Below are 23,622 nucleotides of genomic sequence, written 5' to 3' on the forward strand. Positions count from 1 at the left end.
TCAGTAGTGGGGTATTACAGTGCACCCTCCTAGAATGTCCCTACAAAACAACCTGTAAATGCTACACCCCCTCAGCTCCTCTCCTGTCTCTGGGGTTTGTTCCATTGAGCTTCCTCTGTTTTATTTCTCTCAACGTGCACTTAGCTAAAATTCAGGCTGCTGTGTTAGCAGTTACCATGGGAACCTTTTAAAGGCAAATTGAGGGTTTGGTGTAAACTAGAAAGAGTGGATGCGGGGTCCTTTTGGATGAGAAGCACGTCAGACGTCTTAGGACTTGAGAACAAATCGCCAGTGTATTCACCAGTGTTGGGGTCAATTCCAAATTTTTGTTCAGTCAATTCAGGAGGTGAATTGACATTGAACTTATTGAGTTGAAGATATCCACAGTAACAACAATGGTCCATTTTTAATTGACATGAATTGAAACGGGAGTCGACCCCAAACGTGTTGTACCACTGTGGGATGAGTGAGGTAAATGGCGTATTTTTTGTCTCATAGAATCCTCACCTTGCTTCCTCCTCCTTTTCTTGCACCCACCACATGTGAAGGACAACACTCATTTATCAGAGGTTTCTTTCTGGGTTTATTGGTTGTCTGTAGGTGAAGTCTAAGACCAATCAGAACCAGGTGATTGAGGGATCCATGGACCTGCCCATCCTTCTGCACCTGGAGTACATGCTACACGCTACCAAGCTGCAGAGCAACGTAATGTTTACCTCTTCTCTGTTTCAAATCAATCAAATTGTATTGGTCACATACACGTATTTAAATGATGTTACTGTGGTTGTTGCAAAATGCTTGTGTTTCTAGCTCCAACAGTGCAGTAATATCTAATTTCACAACAATACACACAAATCCAAAGTAAAGGAATGGAATTAAGAATAATATAAATATTTGGACGAGCGATGTCGGAGCGGCATAAGATACAGTAGAATAGTATAGGATACAGTATATACATATGAGATGAGTAATGCTGTCAGAGTCGTGTGTATAGGTGGCAGGGAAGTCAGGCGCAGGAGAATCAAACTTAAGGTAATGGAGTTGTTTAATAACAATAAATAAAACATAACTCCAAAACTATAATAACAATAAAACAAAGCGGGTACGAGGACCCGTCGCGCACCAATACAACCAACACGAAACTGAACATCAAACAATCTCTGACAAAGACATGAGGGGAAACAAAGGGTTAAATACACAACAGGTAATGAGTGGGATTGAAACCAGGTGTGTAGGAAGATGAGACACAACCAATGGAAAATGGATCAATGATGGCTAGCAGCCCGGTGACGTCGACCGCCGAGCACCGCCCGAACAAGGAGAGGCTTCGACTTCAGTAGAAGTCGTGACAAATGCAAAATATGTAAACATTATTAAAGTGGCCAGTGATTTAAAGTCTGTGTATATAGGGCAGCAGCCTCTTAGGTGCTACTGTTGGCTATTTAACAGTCTGATGGCCTTGAGATAGAAGCTGTTTTTCAGTCTCTCTGTCCCAGCTTTGATGCACCTGTACTGACTTCGCCTTCTGGATGATAGCGGGGTGAACAAGCAGTGGCTCAGCTGGTTGTTGTCCTTGATGATCCTTTTGGCCTTCCTGTGACATCGGATGCTGTAGGTGTCCTTGAAGACAGGTAGTTTGCACCCGGCGATGCGTTGGGCAGACCGCACCACCCTCTCTACCGCACCACCCTCACCACTTTTTTAATGTTACTTATTTCACCTTTAACCAGGTAGGCCAGTTGAGAACAAGTTCTCATTTATAACGGCGACCCGGCCAAGATAAAGCAAAGCAGTGCGACAAAAACAACAACACAGAATTACACATGGGATAAACAAACATACAGTCAATAACACAATAGAAAAATCTGTGTACAGTGTGTGCAAATGAAGTAAGGAGGTAAGGCAATAAATAGGCCATAGTGGTGAATTAATTACAATTTAGCAATTAACACTGGAGTGATAGATGTGCAGATGAGGATGTGCAAGTAGAAATACTGATATTTACAGATGGGCTGTGTACAGCTGCAGCGATCGGTAAGCTGCTCTGACAGCTGATGCTTAAAGTTAATGAGGGACATAGAAGTCTCCAACTTCAGTGATTTTTGCAATTCGTTCCAGTCAATGGCAGCAGAGAACTGGAAGGAAAGGCGGCCAAAGTAGGTGTTAGCTTTGGGGATGACCAGTGTAATATACCTGCTGGAGCGCGTGCTACGGGTGGGTGTTGCTATGGTGACCAGTGAGCTGAGATAAGACGGAGCTTTCCCTAGCAAAGACTTATAGATGACCTGGAGCCAGTGGGTTTGGCGACTATTATGTAGCGAGGACCAGCCAATGAGAGCATACAGGTCGCAGTGGTGGGTAGTATATGGGGCTTTGGTGACAAAACGGATGGCACTGTGATAGACTGCATCCATTTTGCTGAGTAGAGTATTGGAAGCTATTTTGTAATTGACATTGCCGAAGTCAAGGATCGGTAGGATAGTCAGTTTTACGAGGGTATGTTTGGCAGCATGAGTGAAGAAGGCTTTGTTTTGCGAAATAGGAAGCCGATTCTAGATTTAATTTTGGATTGGAGATGCTTAATATGAGTCTGGAAGAAGAGTTTACAGTCTAGCCAGACACCTAGGTATTTATAGTTGTCCACATATTCTAAGTCAGAACCGTCCAGAGTAGTGATTCTATTCGGGCGGGCGGGTGCGGGCAGCGATCGGTTGAAGAGCATGCACTTAGTTTTACTAGCATTTAAGAGCAGTTGGAGGCCACGGAAGGAGTGTTGTATGACATTGAAGCTCGTTTGTAGGTTTGTTTAACACAGTGTCCAACGAAGGGCCAGATGTATACAGAATGGTGTCATCTGCGTAGAGGTGGATCAAATAATCACCCATAGCAAGAGTGACATCATACAGAGAAAAGAATCGGCCCAAGTATTGAACCCTGTGGCACTCCCATAGAGACTGCCAGAGGTACGGACAACGGGCCCTCCAATTTGACACACTGAACTCTATCTGAGAAGTAGTTGGTGAACCAGGCGAGGCAGTCATTAAAGAAACCAAGGCTGTTGAGTCTGCCGATAAGAATACGGTGATTGACAGAGTCTAAATCCTTGGCCAGGTCGAGGAAGATGGCTGCACAGTACTGTCTTTTATCGATGGCGGTTATGATATCGTTTAGGACCTTGAGCGTGGCTGAGGTGCACCCGTGACTAGCTCGGAAAACGGATTGCATAGCAGAGAAGGTACGGTGGGATTCGAAATGGTTGGTGATCTGTTTGTTAACTTGGCTTTTGAAGACTTTAGAAAGGCAGTGCAGGATGGATATAGGTCTGTAACAGTTTGGGTCTAGAGTGTCTCCCCCTTTGAAGAGGGGGATGACCGCGGCCGCTTTCCAATCTTTAGGAATCTTAGACGATACGAAAGAGAGGTTGAACAGACTAGTAATAGGGGTTGCAACAATGGCGGCGGATAATTTTAGGAAGTGAGGGTCCAGATTGTCTAGCCCAGCTGATTTGTAGGGATCCTGATCCTTTCAGAACATCAGCTGTCTGGATTTGGTTAAAGGAGAAGTGCTTTGGCCAGTTGCTGCGGGGGGTGCAGTGCTGTTGGCGGGGTTGGGGTAGCTAGATGGAAATCATGGCCAGCAGTAGAGAAATGCTTATTGAAATTCTCGATTCTCGTAGATTTCTCGGTGGTGACAGTGTTTCCTAGCCTCAGTGCCGTGGGCAGCTGGGAGGAGGTGCTCTTATTCTCCATGGACTTTACAGTGTCCCAAAACTTTTTGTAATTAGTGCTGCAGGATGCAAATTTCTGTTTGAAAAAGCTAGCCTTTGCTATCCTAACTGACTGTGTATATTGGTTCCTGACTTCCCTGAAAAGTTGCATATCTCGGGGACTATTCGTTGCTACTGCAGTACACCACAGGATGTTTTTGTGCTGGTCAAGGGCAGTCAAGTCTGGAGTGATCCAAGTGGTATATCTGTTCTTAGTTCTACATTTTTATTTAAGATGGTGAAGAAAGCACTTTTAAAGAACAACCAGGCATCCTCTACTGACGGAATGAGGTCAATATCCTTCCAGAATACCCGGGCCAGGTCGATTAGAAAGGCCTGCTCCAGGAAGTGTTTTAGGGAGCGTTTTACAGTGATGAGGGGTGGTTGTTTGACCGCGGACCCATAACGGACGCAGGCAATGAGGCAGTGATCTCTGAGATCCTGGTTGAAAACAGCAGAGGTGTATTTAGAGGGAAAGTTGGTCAGGATGATATCTATGAGGGTGCTCATGTTTACGGATTTGGGGTTGTACCTGGTAGGTTCCTTGATAATTTGTGTGAGATTGACGGCATCTATCTTAGATTGTAGGACGGCTGGGGTGTTAAGCATATCCCAGTTTAGGTCACCTAACAGTACGAACTCTGACGATAGATGGGGGGGCAATCAATTCACATATGGTGTCCAGTGCACAGCTGGGAGCTGAGGGGGGTCTATAACAAGCGGCAACAGTGAGAGACTTATTTCTGGAGAGATGGATTTTTAAAAGTAGAAGCTCGAACTGTTTGGGCATAGACCTGGATAGTATGACAGAACTCTGCAGGCTATCTCTACGATAGATTGCAACTCCGCACCCTTTAGAAATTCTATCTGGACGGAAAATGTTGTAGTTGGGGATGGAAATGTCAGAGGTTTTGGTGGCCTTCAGACACAGCTAGGACATCAGGGTTGGCGGAGTGTGCTAAAGCAGTGAATAAAGTAAAGTTAGGGAGTAGGCTTCTGATGTTAACATGCATGATCCCAAGGCTTTTACGGTTACAGAAGTCAACAAATGAGAGCGCCTGGGGACACACAGGGCCTGGGTTAACCTCTACATCACCAGGGGAACAGAGAAGGAGTAGAATGAGGGTACGGCTAAAGGCTATAAGAACTGGTCGTCTAGTGCGTTGGGAACAGAGAATAAAAGGAGAAGATTTCTGGGCGTGGTAGGATAGATTCAGGACATAATGTACAAACAAGGGTATGGTAGGGTGTGAGTACAGTGGAGGTAAACCTAGATATTGAGTGACGATGAGAGAGGTTGCATCTCTGGAGGCGCCAGTTAAGCTAGGTGAGGTCACCGCATGTGTGGGGGGTTGGACAAAGGAGCTATCTGAGGCATGTTGAGCGGGACTAGAGGCTCCGCAGTAAAATAAAACAATGAGAGCTACCCTAATCAACAGTATACAAGGCATATTGACATTAGAGAGAGGCATAAAGCAATCACAGGTGTTGATTGGGAGAGCTAAGACAACAATGGGTAAGACAACAACAGGTAAACAGCTAAGACAACAACAATGGGTAAATGGCGATGAATAGGCAGGCAGGCTCAGGGTCGGGTCAGGCAGAGGTCGGTAATCCAGAGGTGGGGGAAAGGTACAGGACGGCAGGCAGGGGCAGGGGCAGGCAGAGTGGTCAGGGGCAGGCAGAGTGGTCAGGCAGGCGGGCTCAGAGACAGGACAGGCAAGGGTCAAGATCAGGAGGGCGAGAAAAGGAGAGACTGGGGAGAAGCAGGAGCTGAGACGAAAAACACTGGTTGACTTAACAAACAAGACGAACTGGCAACAGACAAACAGAGAACACAGGTATAACTACACAGGGGATAATGGGGAAGATGGGCGACACCTGGAGGGGGGTGGAGACAATCACAAAGACAGGTGAAACAGATCACAGTGTGACACACCTGTGCTCTCTGTCTATTCAGGTAAAGTACAAGAAGAAGTACGAGCGGTGTAACGGACACTACTATATAGCACTGGACACAACAGAACAGCAAGAGAATGCGGTACTGCACAGCCAGGTCAGTATTGTAAAAGAATACTCCAGACACTGTGATCCATGGAGTTTACGGTCAAAACATCTCAATAAACCACATGGGAGCAGTGCTTTCTTTGATTTCCAGTACCCGCTAAAAAACACTGGATGTTTTTTAAAAGATAATGATCCTATATGTCTCTGTTGGTATAAGCGTGGCTGTAGCAGCAAGGTTGTGGGTTCACCTCCCTGCAGAGATCACATACAGTACATTTGGAAAGTATTCAGACCCCTTGACTTTTTCCACATTTTGTTACGTTACAGCCTTATTCTAAAATTGATTAAAAAAAAATTCATCAATCTACACACAATTCCCCATAATGACAGAGCAAAATCGGATTTTTAAACATTTTTGCAAATGTATTCCCCCAAAAAATCTGAAATATCAACATTTGCATAAGTATTCAGACTCCGTACATTCTTGAAGCACCTTTGGCAGCGATTACAGCCTCGAGTCGTCTTGGGTATGACGCTACAAGCTTGGCACACCTGTATTTTGGGAGTTTCTTCCATTCTTCTCTGCAGATCATCTCAAGCTCTGTCAGGTTGGATGGGGAGCATCGCTGCACAGCTATTTTCAGGTCTTTCTTGATGTTAGATCGGATTCCAGGCTCTGGCTGGGCCACTCAAGGCCACTCCTGCAATGTCTTGGCTGTGTGCTTTGGGTCGTTGTTCTTTTGGAAGGTGAACCTTCGCCCCAGTCTGAGGTCCTGAGCGCTCTGTAGCAGGTTTTCATCAAGGATCGTGTTGTACTTTGCTCCTTTCATCTGAATATGTTTGAATACTTTCCGAATGCACAGTGTAGACGTAAAAAATGTATGCACTCACTGTACTGTAAGGTACATATATTATAACTCACATGTTGTCTATTGTCGATGTTTCTGTCTGGGTTGTGGTTTAATGGTGAAATACAAGGAGGAGTATGAGAGGAACAAAGGCAAGGCCGAGATGGAGTTTGTGCACAGTGTGTTACAGTGTCCAAGGAGGCTCATAAAATACAAAGAAAATAAAAAACACTACTTAACAATATGTCCAATATTTACAGAGATCTGTGCCTATGCTACTTCACAGTGCCATGGCAACTTCAACCCCCATGTTAGGTAGACAGAGGTCATGGTTAGAGGTCAGGGTTATCTTTACAGTAAAGATGCAACATGCTGAAATCTCTGCCTGCGTATGTGTGTGCCTGCGTATGTGTGTGCCTGCGTATGTGTGTGCGTGCGTGTGTGTATATCTGCGTATCTGTGTGGGTGTATCTGTGCTTGTATGTCTGTTTGTCTGTGGTTGGTAATGGTAATGACAGAAGAGTGATGGTGGGCCTCCTTCTTCCCTCTGACCTCAGAAAGAGTACAGGAAGGAGTATGATGACCACATCTGGGGCAAGGCCTTAGTAGACATTGACCTGACCTGACCCCAACTGACTGCCCGCCAGGGCCAGCAACGTGAGATCTGTGCTAACGTAGCCCTAGGGGCACACATAGTGCCAACACAGCCCTTCATGAGATTTTAAAGGAATAATTCACCTAAAAATCTACTTTTTTCAGATGTTTCTATACATCAAATGTGGTCTTAAGTCTATGGTCTGAGTCCATATTTCCATCTGATTTGCACCATCTACACATCCATTCATTTAGAAAAGAAAAACATAGACTTGATTGGGAATGTCCATTCTAGTAATGATATTTCTATGTTTGCTGCCTACAGACGGAGTACAGGAGGGATGGACTGGAGGTGAAGGGGAGGGGGCTCTCAGGTCTGTGATTGGAGGACACACCAGGCCTCATACGGGCTAAATACGCCACATCCTCAATGAGGTAGTCTCCTTCTATAGTCTTTCTCAACAACAGCAGCTTTTTGATCCTCTGAGATTTAAACACACACACACGCACACACATTTGTGATGCACAATATCACTCCATCATTGCATTATGTGAGAATTAAGCATTGTTGAATCTGTCCCTCTAGAAAGAGTACCGCAAGGACCTGAAGAATGACATCATGGGTAAAGGCATGGAGATCAGTGGTGACGTGCTGGAGAGGCAGAGGGCCAAGAAGGCCACTGAGTTAACCAGCCAGGTAGGGCCCAACCCATACCACTAGTTAACCAGCCAGGTAGGAACAAACCCATACCGCTAGTTAACCAGCCAGGTAGGACCAAACCCATACCACTAGTTAACCAGCCAGGTAGGAACAAACCCATACCGCTAGTTAACCAGCCAGGTAGGAACAAACCCATACCGCTAGTTAACCAGCCAGGTAGGGCCCAACTCTTACCGCTAGTTAACCAGCCAGGTAGGAACAAACCCATACCGCTAGTTAACCAGCCAGGTAGGAACAAACCCATACCGCTAGTTAACCAGCCAGGTAGGAACAAACCCATACCGCTAGTTAACCAGCCAGGTAGGAACAAACCCATACCGCTAGTTAACCAGCCAGGTAGAACCAAACCCATACCGCTAGTTAACCAGCCAGGTAGGGCCCAACTCTTACCGCTAGTTAACCAGCCAGGTAGGACCAAACCCATACCGCTAGTTAACCAGCCAGGTAGGGCCCAACTCTTACCGCTAGTTAACCAGCCAGGTAGGGCCCAACTCTTACCGCTAGTTAACCAGCCAGGTAGGACCAAACCCATACCGCTAGTTAACCAGCCAGGTAGGGCCCAACTCTTACCGCTAGTTAACCAGCCAGGTAGGACCAAATCCATACCGCTAGTTAACCAGCCAGGTAGGACCAAATCCATACCGCTAGTTAACCAGCCAGGTAGGACCAAACCCATACCGCTAGTTAACCAGCCAGGTAGGGCCCAACTCTTACCGCTAGTTAACCAGCCAGGTAGGACCAAATCCATACCGCTAGTTAACCAGTCAGGTAGGACCAAACCCAAACCGCTAGTTAACCAGCCAGGCAGGTTTCAACCAATACCAGGTAGGCCCAGCTCACTTGCCCCAATAACTTGGTTCTGCACAGAGGACTGCACAGGTAAAAGCATTATAGTGGAAGCGCCACTTAATCTTACTAGAGGCTAGGTAGAGCCATCATCATATTGCTTACTATTCAAAACCTTTAGTTAATGTAGACAGGAGACACCAAAGGGGTAGAGGCTGAAATGGAACCAGACACATTTGTCATATTTTAAGTTCTCAGTACTTTAAATGTGACACACCGCTAAAGAATCACATCTGTTTTGTGAGAAAAACAAAATCATCTGAGAACACCCACTCTGTTTTACACTAATACTAATCAGCCCAGAGTCATTATAATCAGGCAAAATAACAGGCAGCAGATGGGCTGTCAGGACCCGTTCAGCCTCAGGGCTCCATTACACAACAGCAACGCTCACAGACTACGTATGGCCCTCCCTCATCACTTATAGATGGGCCCAAGCTTCGCTTGTCTGCATCTCTCTCTCATGAAACCGCCTCATTAAACATTAATTTTAGAGACTATAACGTGCCTGTCTATGTTCTGTCGATGCCTTCATTTGAGACCTTGGTCAAGTTCATTAGGGCACACAGTAGCATGCAGTTTTTGTTCATTTTGTATAAGCTAGACATTCTATTAGTTCTCTGAGATACATTGGAATATAAATGGTCAAGATGTCACGCAGGGGAGGGGACATTGAGAGGAAACTTCTTCAAAGGGAATCTTCTTGGGTCCACAGGCTGAACACACTGTCTCCTCTTGGCCTTAACAAGGAGTTTGACTTGAAACCGTTTTTATAGTTTCAAAATGTCCAAATGATTGTTGTTTTTTATCCTAATTAAATATTGCATGTGTATGTATATACAGTTGAAGTCGGTCGTTTACATACACTTAGGTTGGAGTCATTTAAACTCGTTTTTCAACCACTCCACAAATGTCTTGTTAACAAACTATAGTTTTGGCAAGTCGGTTAGGACATCTACTTTGTGCATGACACAAGTAATTTTTAGAACAATTGTTTACAGACAGATTATTTCACTTATTATTCATTGTATCACAATTCCAGTGGGTCAGAAGTTTACTTACACTAAGTTGACTGTGCTTTTAAACAGCTTGGGAAACGATTTCATGGCTTTAGAAGCTTCTGATAGGCTAATTGACATCATTTGTGTCAATTGGATGTGTACATGTGGATGTATTTCAAGGCCTACGTTTCAACTCAGTGACTCTTTGCTTGACATCATGAGAAAATCAAAAAAAAATCAGCCAAGACCTCAGAAAAAAAATTGTGGACCTCCACAAGTCTGGTTCATCCTTGGGAGCAATTTCCAAACGCCTGAAGGTACCACGTTCATCTGCACAAACAATAGTACGCAAGTATAAACACCATGGGACCACGCAGCCGTCATACCGCTCAGGAAGGAGACGCGTTCTGTCTCCTAGAGATGAACGTACTTTGGTGCAAAAAGTGCAAATCAATCCCAGAACAACAGCAAAGGACCTTGTGAAGATGCTGGAGGAAACTGGGTACAAAAGTATCTACAGTGGGGAGAACAAGTATTTGATACACTGCCGATTTTGCAGGTATTCCTACTTACAAAGCATGTAGAGGTCTGTAATTTTTATCATAGGTACACTTCAACTGTGAGAGACGGAATCTAAAACAAAAATCCAGAAAATATCATTGTATGATTTTTAAGTAATTCATTTGCATTTTATTGCATGACATAAGTATTTGATAAATCAGAACTTAATATTTGATACAGAAACCTTTGTTTGCAATTACAGAGATCATACATTTCCTGTAATTCTTGACCAGGTTTGCACACACTGCAGCAGGGATTTTGGCCCACTGCTCCATACAGACCTTCTCCAGATCCTTCAGGTTTCGGGGCTGTCGCTGGGCAATACGGACTTTCAGCTCCCTCCAAAGATTTTCTATTGGGTTCAGGTCTGGAGACTGGCTAGGCCACTCCAGGACCTTAAGATGCTTCTTACGGAGCCACTCCTTAGTTGCCCTGACTGTGTTTTGGGTCGTTGTCATGCTGGAAGACCCAGCCACGACCCATCTTCAATGCTCTTACTGAGGGAAGGAGGTTGTTGGCCAAGATCTCGCGATACATGGCCCCATCCATCCTCCCCTCAATACGATGCAGTCGCCCTGTCCTCTTTGCAGAAAAGCATCCCCAAAGAATGATGTTTCCACCTCCATGCTTCACGGCTGGGATGATGTTCTTGGGGTTGTACTCATCCTTCTTCTTCCTCCAAACACGGCGAGTGGAGTTTAGACCAAAAAGCTCTATTTTTGTCTCATCAGACCACATGACCTTCTCCCCTTCCTCCTTTGGATCATCCAGTTGGTCATTGGAAAACTTCAGATGGGCCTGGACATGCGCTGGCTTGAGCAGGGGGACCTTGCGTGAACTGCAGGATTTTAATCCATGACGGCGTAGTGTGTTACTAATGGTTTTCTTTGAGACTGTGGTCCCAGCTCTCTTCAGGTCATTGACCAGGTCCTACCGTGTAGTTCTGGGCTGATCCATCACCTTCCTCATGATCATTGATGCCCCACGAGGTGAGATCTTGCATGGAGCCCCAGACCGAGGGTGATTGACCGTCATCTTGAACTTCTTCCATTTTCTAATAATTGCGCCAACAGTTGTTGCCTTCTCACCAAGCTGCTTGCCTATTGTCCTGTAGCCCATCCCAGCCTTGTGCAGGTCTACAATTCTATCCCTGATGTCCTTACACAGCTCTCTGGTCTTGGCCATTGTGGAGAGGTTGGAGTCTGTTTGAGTGTGTGGACAGGTGTCTTTTATGCAGGTAACGAGTTCAAACAGGTGCAGTTAATACAGGTAATGAGTGGAGAACAGGAGGGCTTCTTAAAGAAAAACTAACAGGTCTGTGAGAGCCGGAATTCTTACTGGTTGGTAGGTGTTCAAATACTTATGTCATGCAATAAAATGCAAAGGAATTACTTAAAAATCATACAATGTGATTTTCTGGATTTTTGTTTTAGATTCTGTCTCTCACAGTTGAAGTGTACCTATGATAAAAATTACAGACCTCTACATGCTTTGTAAGTAGGAAAACCTGCAAAATCGGCAGTGTGTCAAATACTTGTTCTCCCCACTGTATATCCACAGTAAAACGAGTCCTATATCGACATAACCTGAAAGGCCGCTCAGCAAGGAAGAAGCCACTGCTCCAAACCGCCATAAAAAAGCCAGACTATGGTTTGTAGTTGCACATGGGGACAAAGATCGTACTTTTTGGAAAAATGTCCTCTGGTCTGAAAAATAGAACTGTTTGGCCATAATGACCATTGTTATGTTTGAAGGAAAAAGGGGGAGGGTTGCAAGCCGAAGAACGCCATCCCAACCGTGATGCACGGGTGTGGCAGCATCATGTTGTGGGGGTGCTTTGCTGCAGGAGGGACTGGTGCACTTCACAAAATAGATGGCATCACGAGGAAAGAAAATTGTGTGGATATATTGAAGCAACATCTCAAGACATCAGTCAGGAAGTTAAAGCTTGGTTGCAAATGGCTCTTCCAAATGGACAATGACCCCAAGCATACTTCCAAAGTTGTGGCAAAATGGCTTAAGGACAACAAAGTCAAGGTATTGGTGTGGCCATCACAAAGCCCTGACCTCAATCCTATAGAACATTTGTGGGAGGAACTGAAAAAGCGTGTGCGAGCAAGGAGGCCTACAAACCTGACTCAGTTACACCAACTCTGTCAGGAGGAATGGGCCAAAATTCACCCAACTTATTGTGGAAGGCTACCCGAAACGTTTGACCCAAGTTAAACAATTTAAAGGCAATGCTACCAAATACTAATTGAGTGTATGTAAACTTCTGACCCACTGGGAATGTGATGACAGAAATAAAAGCTGAAATAAATCATTCTCTCTACTATTATTCTGACATTTGACATTTTTTAAATAAAGTGGTGATCCTAACTGACCTAAGACAGGGAATTTTTACTAGGTTTAAATGTCAGGAATTGTGAAACTGAGTTTAAATGTATTTGGCTAAGGTGTATGTAAACTTCCCCGACTTCAACTGTATATTACTGTAAATATTGATCACATTCCTTGTGTATGATCATATATTTTGATACATTGAATGTTAATATTGTGACCCTATGTTATATATTTTTTACCTCCTGTTTCAGGAAGTGATGTCACTGAGTACTGCCCCTGTATATAGGACCTTCCACCCCCACCTGGGATATGGATGCCTGATGAAAACCTAGGGGTCGAAACGTTGTTGTAAATAAATATCACCTGGGAGAATGAGCAGCAGTGTGCAGAGTTTTCCTTTCTGTTTTCCATGAGTTTGCCTACAACTCCAACACCTGCAGAAAGTACCAGCATGTGAGTATGTTCTTCAGCTTTGGCACACAGTAGCAAAACGTTTTGCAACAGGGAACAAAAACAAGTATTTCTGTCATGATCCTTTTGATGTCCTGTTGTTGCCAAGCTGACCTGAGTCTGTCAGTGTACGTGTTAGTCTGTGTTTGACTGTTCCAGGCCTCCTGCAAGCAGACAGCCCTGCTGAGGGAGAACTCATATTGAACAGTGTCCGAGACACATCAGAACTACTGCACGCCGCCTACCTGAAAGATGTCTACAGTCAGGTAGGGATAACTCTCAGTACAGCATCCCACCACGCATAGCACTTTATTTTACACCACAGAATGGGATATGTGCTTGGATGGTGTGTCAATCTCCCTCAACTTTATGCAGAAGAAGTACAAGGATGAGAAGCCGAAGGGTTCATATGGGTTCGACACCCCTGAGATTGAGAGAGTGAAGAACAACCAGAGAAACATCAGCTCAGTGAGGGACACAGTACACACACTTTTATGCAGTATTATCTGTCAACATAGTTACCCTTTTGCTCCAAACCTCCAGTGTCAGTACACTTGGGACTCAAAGCTGCTGAAAAGCCTGATGTCTTCTGTCACCGACACTCCGGAAATCATCTTCGCAAAGGGAGAACAAAGAAAATCAGTGACGTAAGATGTGATCCTTTGTTCTACACAACCATGTACCTACCGTACATGTAGTCGTTGGGCTGGATGAACTCCAGTATGTTGCTGTGAGGGTATTGTTCAGCCTCTAGCAGAAAAGGCCGTACCTAAATCTATTAATGTACTTCACTTTCTTATCGTAACAAGGTCTTCAACTATCAACAAGATGATGAGGATGAGTGATGGTGTCATTTGTACAATGAGCATGTAAACAGGGCCACTGTAAGATTGTGTTGACGGCTCTGTTCCATGTCCAGGTGAAATACAGAGACTGGGTCGGGAGGGGGACAGTAGTCATGGAAACTGTTGACATGGAGATGGTCCGCAGAAACCAGGAGAACATCAGCTTGGTGAGAGGTTAAACCTTGTCTGACCTTTGACCTCACAGGAAGAGCTTGTTGAAAACAGGCCTCTTTGTTGTGTCTGCCTGTCCCTTTTCATCTGGGTTTGTTTGGATTTTCTACAGCTTCAATGGTGCTAACTAAAAATCACAAACCGCAGACACACTGAACAACCGTTCAGTCAAATCCTGGGTTGTTACTTATACAATTCAACATTTTAATTCACTCCATTCCATGTAAACTCCTCAAAGATACAAGCCCACAATGATTTTTGTACACTAATTTGGTCTGAAACTCTGTCCTGTCCTGCCTGACACAGACAGCCTTTCACACTGGCCCTGGTCCAGTCTAAGTCATTACAGCCATTAGTGGACCCTCCTGAACAATCCCCCATTGAGGGAGTGGAGCAGACTGAAGGGACACGGGGGCCCAGCCTGGCAGCCCAGGCAGGATCTCTGGCGCCATGGTGACTGAACAGGGACACTGTTTTCACCCAGATGCCAATCACTAATGATACCCAGCAAGCTACATTTCGAATGGGACGTCATAATGATGTCAATTTCTGGTTGCAAACTGGTTTTCTGGTTGCAGAGACGGATAAACTCTGAGTTGTGAATGTTGTGTGAATATCGTGTGTCCACAGGTAAAGCATAAAAAGCAGCTGCAGGCCACCAGTGTGGGAGTCACCCCAGAGTCCGTCAGAACCAGGAGAACATCAGCTCAGCAAGTCACATAGGCTGCATCTGAAATGGCAACCTACAGTATATGTGAGCTCTGACCAAAAGTAGTACACTATGTAATGGACATGGCCTAGGTGGGAGTGTGCTAGTCTGTATGACCACCAATTACTTTTAAGCTATTTTAGAATATTGAGATGCAACCCGACCTACTTTTGTGCGTTGCAGGTGAAGTACCAGCGCGGGATGAAGGGGCGGTCCTGCGGCGAGTTGGACACGCCCGGACTGAGTAGTGTCAGGGAGTCCCAGAACCACATCTAACACGACCGAAGCGCACCGCATGTGGGACTGCTGCACTTTTAACCCACACGTCTAAAGAGTTAACAAGGAAACAGCCATGCTGTTTTGAGGGAGCCATAATGAATGTACTGTATTGTGTCTGTGAGCGTGTCTGTGAGCGTGTCTGTGTGTGTGCGTTACTAATAAAGTGATTTTTACATGGTTTCTTGTGATTCATTTTTTTGCATGCTGACCAAAATACACCCTTTGCTCTCTGACCAACATGCACAAAGGTTGTGTGTGGGAGAATCCATGTGTGTGTGCTTGACAGCCGATTTACCTGGTGTAACACGATTTCACAAATGTGTAAATGTACATCAATAATGTTCCTCTCATTAAGCTGCCACACACAACTCTGAGTTGTTATCGCGATGCTGAAAGTGTACCACCCATATTTGCTTGGGCAGGCAAAGTACCACGAGGACTTTGAGCGGACGAGGGGCCGAGGCTGCACCCCAGTGATGGAGGACCAAAACATGGAGAGAATGCACCACCGGAACAACCTGATGATGAGCGAAGCAGCCTACAAGGGAGTACACCCACAGGTGGTAGAGATGGACAGGAGACCTGGAGGCATCATCGTAGGTGAGTGGCACACAAAATGGCGGGCACCACCTGTCCTCAAAAAGGATTTGACCTTAAAGTACAGGAAATGTGATAATTCATTCATCTCATCTTTGAAGAATTTGTGATGTCCTTCAAACAAAGTTACAATGAAATTGCTGTCTAGTGTCTATCAATAATGGGTTGTTTAGTGTCAGTCAGGATACAAGCCACAGGAGGTTGGTGGTACCTTAATTGGGGAGGACGAGCTCGTGGTAATGGCTGGAGCAGAATTAATGGAATGGTATCAAACACATGATTTCCATGCTCCGTTCCAGCCATTATTATGAGCCGTCCTCCCCTCAGCAGCCTCCACTGATACTAGTTGATTTGTTTTCATTTTTTTATGCTGATGCCCAGATAATTAAAATGGACACTTTACAATAACTATTTACCAAATATTGTATTTGATATAAAATGGAAATGTAGTTACATTTGTGGAAACAGAAAATATCCATTGTGACAGGTTTATCACTGCAGGCAGAAGTTCCAAGTTGGACTCTACTCACCTGGCCCGAAACTGTATGTGTTTTCCATATGTAATCTACATGACTTCAGCTGTGTATTTCTGTATTCCTTTCCTTTCTATTCCTGTTTTCCCTGCTGTCTTTTCTCTCTAAATGACCTTTCCCCTGTCAAAGACCTTGAGGATCAGTGGATGGACCCAGGCTCCATCTTTGACTTTGACCTTGTGCAGGATAACGTTGAGTCTAAAAGTTTTCAGAGACTGTCTGGTGCTACAAACTTTACGGGATGTTTTCATCTCCCCTCACACCTTATCTAGACAACTGTATGTCACCCTCCTACTAGACCTTTATTTCTCTACCTGAGTGCGCCACTCATCTCTTCTACGTTCAGTTGAATTTCATCCTCATGTTCTCTTTGTTCTTTCCATTGCCTCTGTCATTTTCCTGACTTTTATTTTTCCTGACTTATTTTTCCTACTGTCTCTTTCGCCCTCTTGTGGCAGCGCCCGGCAGCAGTCTCAGCAGTCGGTGCTCTCGCAGGCCCAGTCAGTTAGCTCGCTGGTCTCTGCCTCTGACCTGTGGGACAAAAGCCTGCCTGTTTGCAGCAGCAGCTCCTCACTGCAGTCCCAGGACGGAGGTAGTAAGCTCTGTCAGAAAAATCAAAACACACGGCGGAAGAAGACATAATTCATTCATTCATCCATTACTAGCAGTACCTTACTCTCTCCCCCGTCTCTCTACCACCTGACCTCTCCCCCGTCTCTCTACCATCTGACCTCTCCCCCGTCTCTCTACCACCTGACCTCTCCCCCGTCTCTCTACCACCTGACCTCTCCCCCGTCTCTCTACCACCTGACCTCTCCCCCGTCTCTCTACCACCTGACCAACAGCCCACTAATATGTTGTATACAGAAGTCCCTAACCCAATATTTGAAAGACTCCAAGGGTTTTGGAGATGGTTGTGGTGTTTAACTGTTTAAACCCTAACTCTCTCTGTTCTCTTCTCTACCCACATAAATACCTAAGTCAGTGACCTTTTGATTCATGTCCAGGTCAACTGGGGATGGCATGGTTCCATTCTGATGTTCTATCTATCACCTAATATGCACAGTGAGACTCAAAGGAGATGGTATTTCTGCTCAAAAACAGTTTGAGCACTAAATGAAAGGTCTCAAACGTTTGTCATGAATGTCTTTGTATCTTCCTGTCTGTCTTTGACTACCAGCTCCTGTGCTACCTGGGGCGTACCATCAGAGTGCCCAGCCGCAACAGCCGGGGTACGGCTACATGCACCAGACCAGCATATCGTCTGTGAGGTCTCAGCAGTCCCCCCCATCTGTCACCATGGTGAGTTCCAACGCAAGCAGTCTATTCTTCTACAGTAGGCTTTGTTAATTCATACAGGATCGTATTTGTATGCCATGGCCAATTTAATTAGGAAACTATCCAAAATGTCACTCATATTTGTTTACAATTGTTTTCGGGAATTCACACAATCAATGACTTGTGTGCCCTGATATTTATGTTGTACAACTAACGTTGTAGACACAAACACACGATTAACATTGTTGCCATACCTCCCATTCAGAGAGTTTACCGGGCGCTCTACGACTACGCAGCGCAAGACCACGACGAGGTGTCCTTCCGCGACGGGGATGTCATCGTCAACGCTCAGCCCATCGATGAGGGCTGGATGTACGGCACCGTTCAGAGGACCGGCAAATCAGGCATGCTCCCTGCCAACTACGTGGAGTGCTTCAACTAAGGGCCGCATCTCAATAGTCTTTAAGTGATTTCCTTTCCTCTCCCCTTGTCTCCTCTCCTCCATCAGCACTGATGTGAAAACAAAAAGATTGGATAGGCGGAAGGGATAAGGTGGACTGGATGCCTACTGGGAAATTGACTTCCACCAGTTCTTTTAATTTCATTTCAGTACAGTTGAAGGAGAGGAGATGAGGAAAGGAGGCCATTCTAGATTATTGAAATGCACCCAAGGGGCTAGCCTTACCATGGTTTGGTGGAGTCCTCTCCCCAAGTTTCTGTTTGAAGCCTGGTCCTGGAGGCCTACTGTACATGAGCAGAGATAAAGGAACTGGGTGATGTTGTTCAGTTTGCTCTGTCTAGACTACAGACCCAAACTATCATAGCTACTGTACATTACCCGCTGAAAATGGTAATGGAAAAATGTATCATGTAATAATACATTTTACTTTTGGTTTAATTTAAAGCATTGGTGGCTTGTCCCACGTGAACAGTTAATGAAAAAATATATATATAATTCAATCAGAGAATTGTAACCCTCAAATAGACAACATAAAGCAGACAAAAAATGACCTATTCAATGGAATACATTTACCACTTTCTGGGAGAAGTCGAAAACATCATGATTCCCACAATAGAAACCACATTTGAATTCGTTAAGCAGTTTCTAATTGTTTCACACAAACGTTGTGTTGACTTCATGATTCCAAATGTGCATTCTTGCAGCACAAGAACAATAATGTTTTCGACTTATCCTGGAAAAGCAGTTAGTGGGTTTGCTTGAATAGCGCCCAACCCAGTCCTCCAGCACCGGAATAGGGAGGGACCCGCTTTCTTCTTGTACTCCTTTGTATTTCAATTATTATATTTTGCATTTGGACATCAATATTAACCTTGTTTCATGTACAAATTAGGGGAGAGGGAGTGAAGGAGAAATGAACTTTTCAGGACAATCCTGAGCGATTGCCAGACAGTCAGCTGTTTAGCTTATGTTATATCATTAACACGCTGCTTCATTCTGTTTCGGTCTGATGACATAAAGGTTTAAACCAGCTCCACAAGTAAATATAGTTGATACAAACTATAATCGAGTCATACCATCTCACCTCTTGCTTTGAGTTCAGTGGAGTGTCAAATACCACACAGGCTTTAATTAGATTATGTCCTCTTAGCGCTAACTAGCAACATGGTTGTCATAAATTGCCATGTAAACAGTGTCAAGTCAGAATGATATATGAAGTTGGATTGTAAATCTTAAGATTTCTAAACTATTGTGAACACTTTTGATTCATAAGCGCCTGTAAAAAAAACACTAATGACAGAACACTCTTGGAAAAAAGGGCTCCAAAAGGGTTCTTCGGCTTCGAACCCTTTTTGGTTCCAGGTAGAACCCTTTTTGGTTTCAGGCAGAACTCTTTGGGGTTCTGTGTTGAACCCTCTGTGGAAAGGGTTCTACCTGGAACCAAAAATGGTTATTCAAAGGGTTCTCCTATGGGGACAGCCAAAGAACCCTTATTGGTTCTAGATAGCACCTTTTCTTCTAAGAGTATACATGTATTTTGTGCATGTTATAAATGGTTTATAATATCTTAAGGCATGCAAAATCCATGCACACTATTGTGACCATTCAAGGACTTCATTTCCGGGTACATGGTAGCTGGGGATTCTCTCTTTACTGTGGTTTTGTACATTACATTTTATTACTGAATGTGGTAACAAATGAAAATGTTGTGAAATTCTAATATTTATTGGCCTTTAAGAGACAACAACGGAACAGCAAGAAACATCAAGCTTGGTGTGTTGCTGATACAATTTATAAAGCCTTTTTTGTCCAAAGGTTTTTGCTTCTAGTAGTTCCGTTTTTTTTAACTGTCTCTTTAAAAAATGTTTACTCAGTTTGTACGCCAACACCGAGTTTTAGTGAGGTGTCACTTTTTCCTCAGTTAACCATTTGTTACATTTTTTGGGGGTCATTAATTGCAGTGTGTCACGAGAAAAATAAAAACACTTTGTCGACAATGATTTTGTACCTGGTTCATTTAAACACCTTTGACAAGCTACAGAGGATTATACATGGTCAGTGTATTACATTTAACAATACCACCATTTGTTTAAGGTTATTGTGTATAAATGTTGGTTGTAGCATGACTTATTATATATCTAGTATATTGACAGCTAAGTGCAAAGATCACAGCAGGCACTGATGATGCATCATAATTGACGCATCACAATGACATCCAGCAACATTGCATCATCATTTCTAGGCCATACGTTTATGTACGTGGGAGCAACAGGTAGGAAATGCATTACTACTGTAGAAAATAGAGATGACAGTTATGATGATATCATGTCAATGATAGGCCAAGTTGTAAGGATTTATTATCCAAAAAATTCACAACCTGATTTCATTACTTGTTTAGATTATTAAATAGTGCATGTTTATTTTCCATAAATATAGCACAACTCACCTGCCCCATTTGATCATCTCAGCAATCATTTCAATATTGACCTAATGTTTCAATCAATTTTGGTTAAAAAAAATCCATACAAATTTTACATGAAAATATCCAGAACGAATCATGTCTTATGTATCAGGTAATTCTGGGTGGACTCTCATCGGGTCTAAAAGGACAGTGAGTGAGGGACTGTAATTGGACTGTGTGTAATTGGACTAACACGTAAAAGACCCTGATACACTTGTGATTGAACAGTATAACGGAATGGACCTAGACCAAACCGATCCTGTGGACTACCTAGGCCAGCACCTATCATCGGCACCTCCAAATGAACCAATCACAGACTCACAATGTGTCCACCGGGGGCGGAACATTCCAATAAATGGGAATCAAGCTGTTACTACTCAAACACAACCTGAGATGGCTTCATCCTCACCCGTAAGTTTATATGTTATTTAGGAACCATATTGATTGTACCAGGATGTGGACATGGGGCTAGGGTTAGGGTTGTGGTGATTTGGTTTGGTTTGGTTTGATTTTGATTTGGTTGTGGTTGAGGCTAGGTTTAGGGTTGAACTGGGATGTGGTCATAGATAGATAGATTGTTTATTAGTCACATGTACAGGGACGCACATGGGGGGGGGGGGTAGGAAGTCGGGGCAGGAGGAGGACAGGAAGCGCAGGTAGCTGCCTAGTGACTATTCAGCAGCCTGATGGTCTGGGGGTAGAAGCTATGAAGCTAGGGTTGTGGTTGAGGCTAGGGTTAGGGTTGAACCGGGATGTGGACCTGAAGCTAGGGTCAGGGTTGTGGTTGAGGCTAAGATTAGAGTTGAACCAGGATGTGGACCTGAAGCTAGGGTCAGGGTTGTGGTTGGAGCTAGGGTTAGAGTTGAACCAGTATGTGGACATGAAGCTAGGGTTAGAGTTGTGGATGGAGCTAGGGTTAGAGTTGTAGATGGAGGTAGGGTTAGAGTTGAACCGGGATGTGGGCATGAAGTTAGGGTTAGGGTTGAACCGGGATGTGGACCGGAAGCTAGGGTTAGTGGTATAGGCGTCAAACAGAAGAAAACCTGAAACAGGGAGGAACTAGCTTGACATGTTCAATAGCAAACGTTCCTTTTCGTTTTCTATATGTTCTCAGTCCTTTTGTTTTCTCATCAGTCTAATCACCTGATTTACTTCATGAGCTAGAAAGTGATCATTCCTCAGTAGCCTAGATAAGTAGGTCTTTATATCTTTCAACCCAATAAACTGTCCACAGATGCAAACGACTGTGATAGATTTGGTTTGCCATGCCCCTGTTCATGACCCTGTCCCTGGCAATGACCAATCCAAACACAGCGTGCAGAATTTCCTGTGGAGTGAGCTTCTGTACGTGTCGGATGAAATCGCCCACCTGCGCCAGGTGAGCCACTGTCTGGCCGAGTACGAACGGGCGCTGAGTCGGCTGGAGTTGGAGAACGCCCAGCTGAGGAACATGGAGTCAGACTTGCTAGAGAGGGCCGAGGTCAGCGAGAGAGGCCTCAGGCTGGCCAGGGAGAGCCGCCGCCACAAGGACCAGGAGATCCACGACCTGAGAGAGTCCAACTGTGTCCTGGCTCTCACCACTGACAGGCTGAGAAAGGCCTGCCGGGAGAAGGATAGGTGTTTGGTGGATTGCCAGAACAAGCGGAGTAGGAAGCCTGGGAGGATGCTACCATTCGTGGAGGAAGGGGAGAGGAGGTCATTGCTGGGCCATGGAAATAAGGGAGGTGAGGGAAGTGAGGAATGTGCTATGCAGCCTCCAAAATCGGTGGAGGAGAAAGGCTCTCTGCATGAGAAGGGGGTGGGTGAGAAGGTGAAGCTCTACAGCAACTCTATAGCAGACTACAGTCTTTACCTACATCTCAAAGGGAGCGGAGGGGATCCGTGCTTTGAGATGCAGCTTCCATTGAGTTCAGAGGGGCCAGGTGTGGCTCAAGTGTGCCTTCTTCTAAGACAACTAGAGACCGAAGTCTACAGTCCGGGTAAGACTGATGCAAGCAGGAACCAAGCCATCTGGAACTTTGGTGCCAGCCTGGAGAAATTGCATAAAACATTGAAAGGAGGAGAGATAGACGATGAAGTGGAATATGTGATTAAGGAGGATCAGAAAGGATCTCCATGCACTAAAGACAGTATGGAGGAAGAAGCAGAAGAACTTGAGGAGGCTGAATTCATTGAAGAGGACTTTGTTTAGGTCTGTAGGCCTATTCATTCATCCATTATCCCTCCCATCATACATTTGAGCAAATTATCCATCTCTCACTACATCCTCTTTCTCCCTAGGCTGTTTAAGTGGACGACAGCTGTGAAACACTGTGACTGCAGAAATAACTGTTTTTGAAGACATGCAGAGAAAGATGTCTTTCTTGACTCATTCTCCTTTGAACACCATCTTACTTCACTTCCACTTTACAACCCGGAAGTGTACTATAAAGGTCAAGTCACACATCTAAATGCCTCCGTGTACTATTTGATCGGAAATGTAATGTATTCATTTGTTTAAAAGAAATATAGGCTTACAAAATGAAGATATCTATCCACTTTCTCTCACAAAAAGTACATTCAGGTAAATCCCTTCAGATGTGATGACGATGTGTATACAGTACCAGTCAAAAGTTTGGACAAACCTACTCATTCAAGGGTTTTTCTTTATTTTTACTATTTTCCATATTGTAGAATAATGGTGAAGACATCAAAACTATGAAATAACACATATGGAATCATGTAATAACTAACAGTGTCAAACAAATATCTGAGATTCTTCAAAGTACCCAACCTTTGCCTTGATGACAACTTTGCACACTCTTGGCATTCTCTCAAACAGCTTCCCCTGGAATGCTTTTCCAACAGTCTTGACAGAGTTCCCACATATGCTGAGCACTTGTTGGCTGCTTTTCCTTCACCTCAGTCCAACTCATCCAAAACCATCTCAATTGGGTTGAAGTCGGGTGATTGTGGAGGCCAGGTCATCTGATGCAGCATTCCGGCACTCTCCTTCTTGGTCAAATAGCCCTTACACAGCCTGGAGGTGTCCTGTTGAAAAACAAATGATAGTCACACTAAGCACAAACCAGACGGGATGGTGTATCACTCAGAATAATGTGATAGCCATGAAGTATGGCTGGTGGCATTGTCATGCTGGAGGGTCATGTCAG

At 44.5% G+C, this 23,622-nt stretch overlaps 3 protein-coding genes across 11 annotated transcripts in view; all 3 read left to right on the forward strand.

Annotated features, from left to right (window-relative positions):
- LOC129823103 (nebulette-like) overlaps positions 1–7,634 on the forward strand; it is a 46,814-nt gene extending 39,180 nt beyond the window's left edge. The window contains exons 13-15 of the mRNA XM_055881860.1: positions 601–705; positions 5,727–5,822; positions 7,179–7,634. Coding sequence (XP_055737835.1) covers positions 601–705; positions 5,727–5,822; positions 7,179–7,247 — 270 coding nt within the window. The 3' untranslated portion in view covers positions 7,248–7,634. The remainder of the gene's footprint in view (positions 1–600; positions 706–5,726; positions 5,823–7,178) is intronic.
- The window catches only part of LOC129823102 (LIM zinc-binding domain-containing Nebulette-like), a 99,809-nt gene extending 79,803 nt beyond the window's left edge, over positions 1–20,006 (forward strand). For 2 of the 3 annotated variants that reach the window (XM_055881857.1, XM_055881858.1), the window contains exons 5-7: positions 15,564–15,741; positions 17,452–17,573; positions 17,815–20,006. In XM_055881857.1, the coding sequence (XP_055737832.1) occupies positions 15,564–15,741; positions 17,452–17,573; positions 17,815–17,991 (477 nt within the window). In that variant the 3' untranslated portion in view covers positions 17,992–20,006. Of the gene's footprint in view, positions 1–15,563; positions 15,742–16,400; positions 16,494–17,451; positions 17,574–17,814 lie in introns of all 3 variants that reach the window. The other variant, XM_055881859.1, reaches the window with a different exon arrangement.
- On the forward strand, positions 7,802–15,319 carry LOC129823104 (nebulette-like). Of its 7 annotated transcripts, none has more exons than XR_008754563.1 (6): positions 7,802–7,912; positions 12,939–13,140; positions 13,297–13,784; positions 14,057–14,149; positions 14,784–14,907; positions 15,046–15,319. XR_008754563.1 is itself a non-coding variant. In XM_055881861.1 (5 exons), exons 3-5 carry the CDS (start codon positions 13,471–13,473, stop codon positions 14,874–14,876), a joined length of 321 nt encoding a protein of 106 aa, XP_055737836.1. In that variant the 5' UTR covers positions 7,802–7,912; positions 12,939–13,140; positions 13,297–13,470; the 3' UTR covers positions 14,877–15,039. The 7 variants fall into 7 exon arrangements, 1 of the variants encoding a protein (XP_055737836.1); XR_008754565.1 differs by having other exon boundaries at positions 13,297–13,403; positions 13,513–14,149; XR_008754566.1 differs by having other exon boundaries at positions 13,297–13,403; positions 13,681–14,149.
- Positions 20,007–23,622: the final 3,616 nt, after the last annotated feature.

This window comes from Salvelinus fontinalis, chromosome 25, assembly GCF_029448725.1.
Source record: "Salvelinus fontinalis isolate EN_2023a chromosome 25, ASM2944872v1, whole genome shotgun sequence".
Lineage (NCBI taxonomy): Eukaryota > Metazoa > Chordata > Actinopteri > Salmoniformes > Salmonidae > Salvelinus > Salvelinus fontinalis.

Bases quoted from the DNA above. Each gene is read 5' to 3' on its own strand.
- LOC129823104 (XM_055881861.1), top strand. From the start codon at position 13,471: ATGTGCTTGGATGGTGTGTCAATCTCCCTCAACTTTATGCAGAAGAAG. The intron at 13,606-14,056 runs GTGAGGGACACA...TTCCATGTCCAG, and splicing joins ACCAGAGAAACATCAGCTCA to GTGAAATACAGAGACTGGGT. The intron at 14,150-14,783 runs GTGAGAGGTTAA...GTGTGTCCACAG, and splicing joins ACCAGGAGAACATCAGCTTG to GTAAAGCATAAAAAGCAGCT.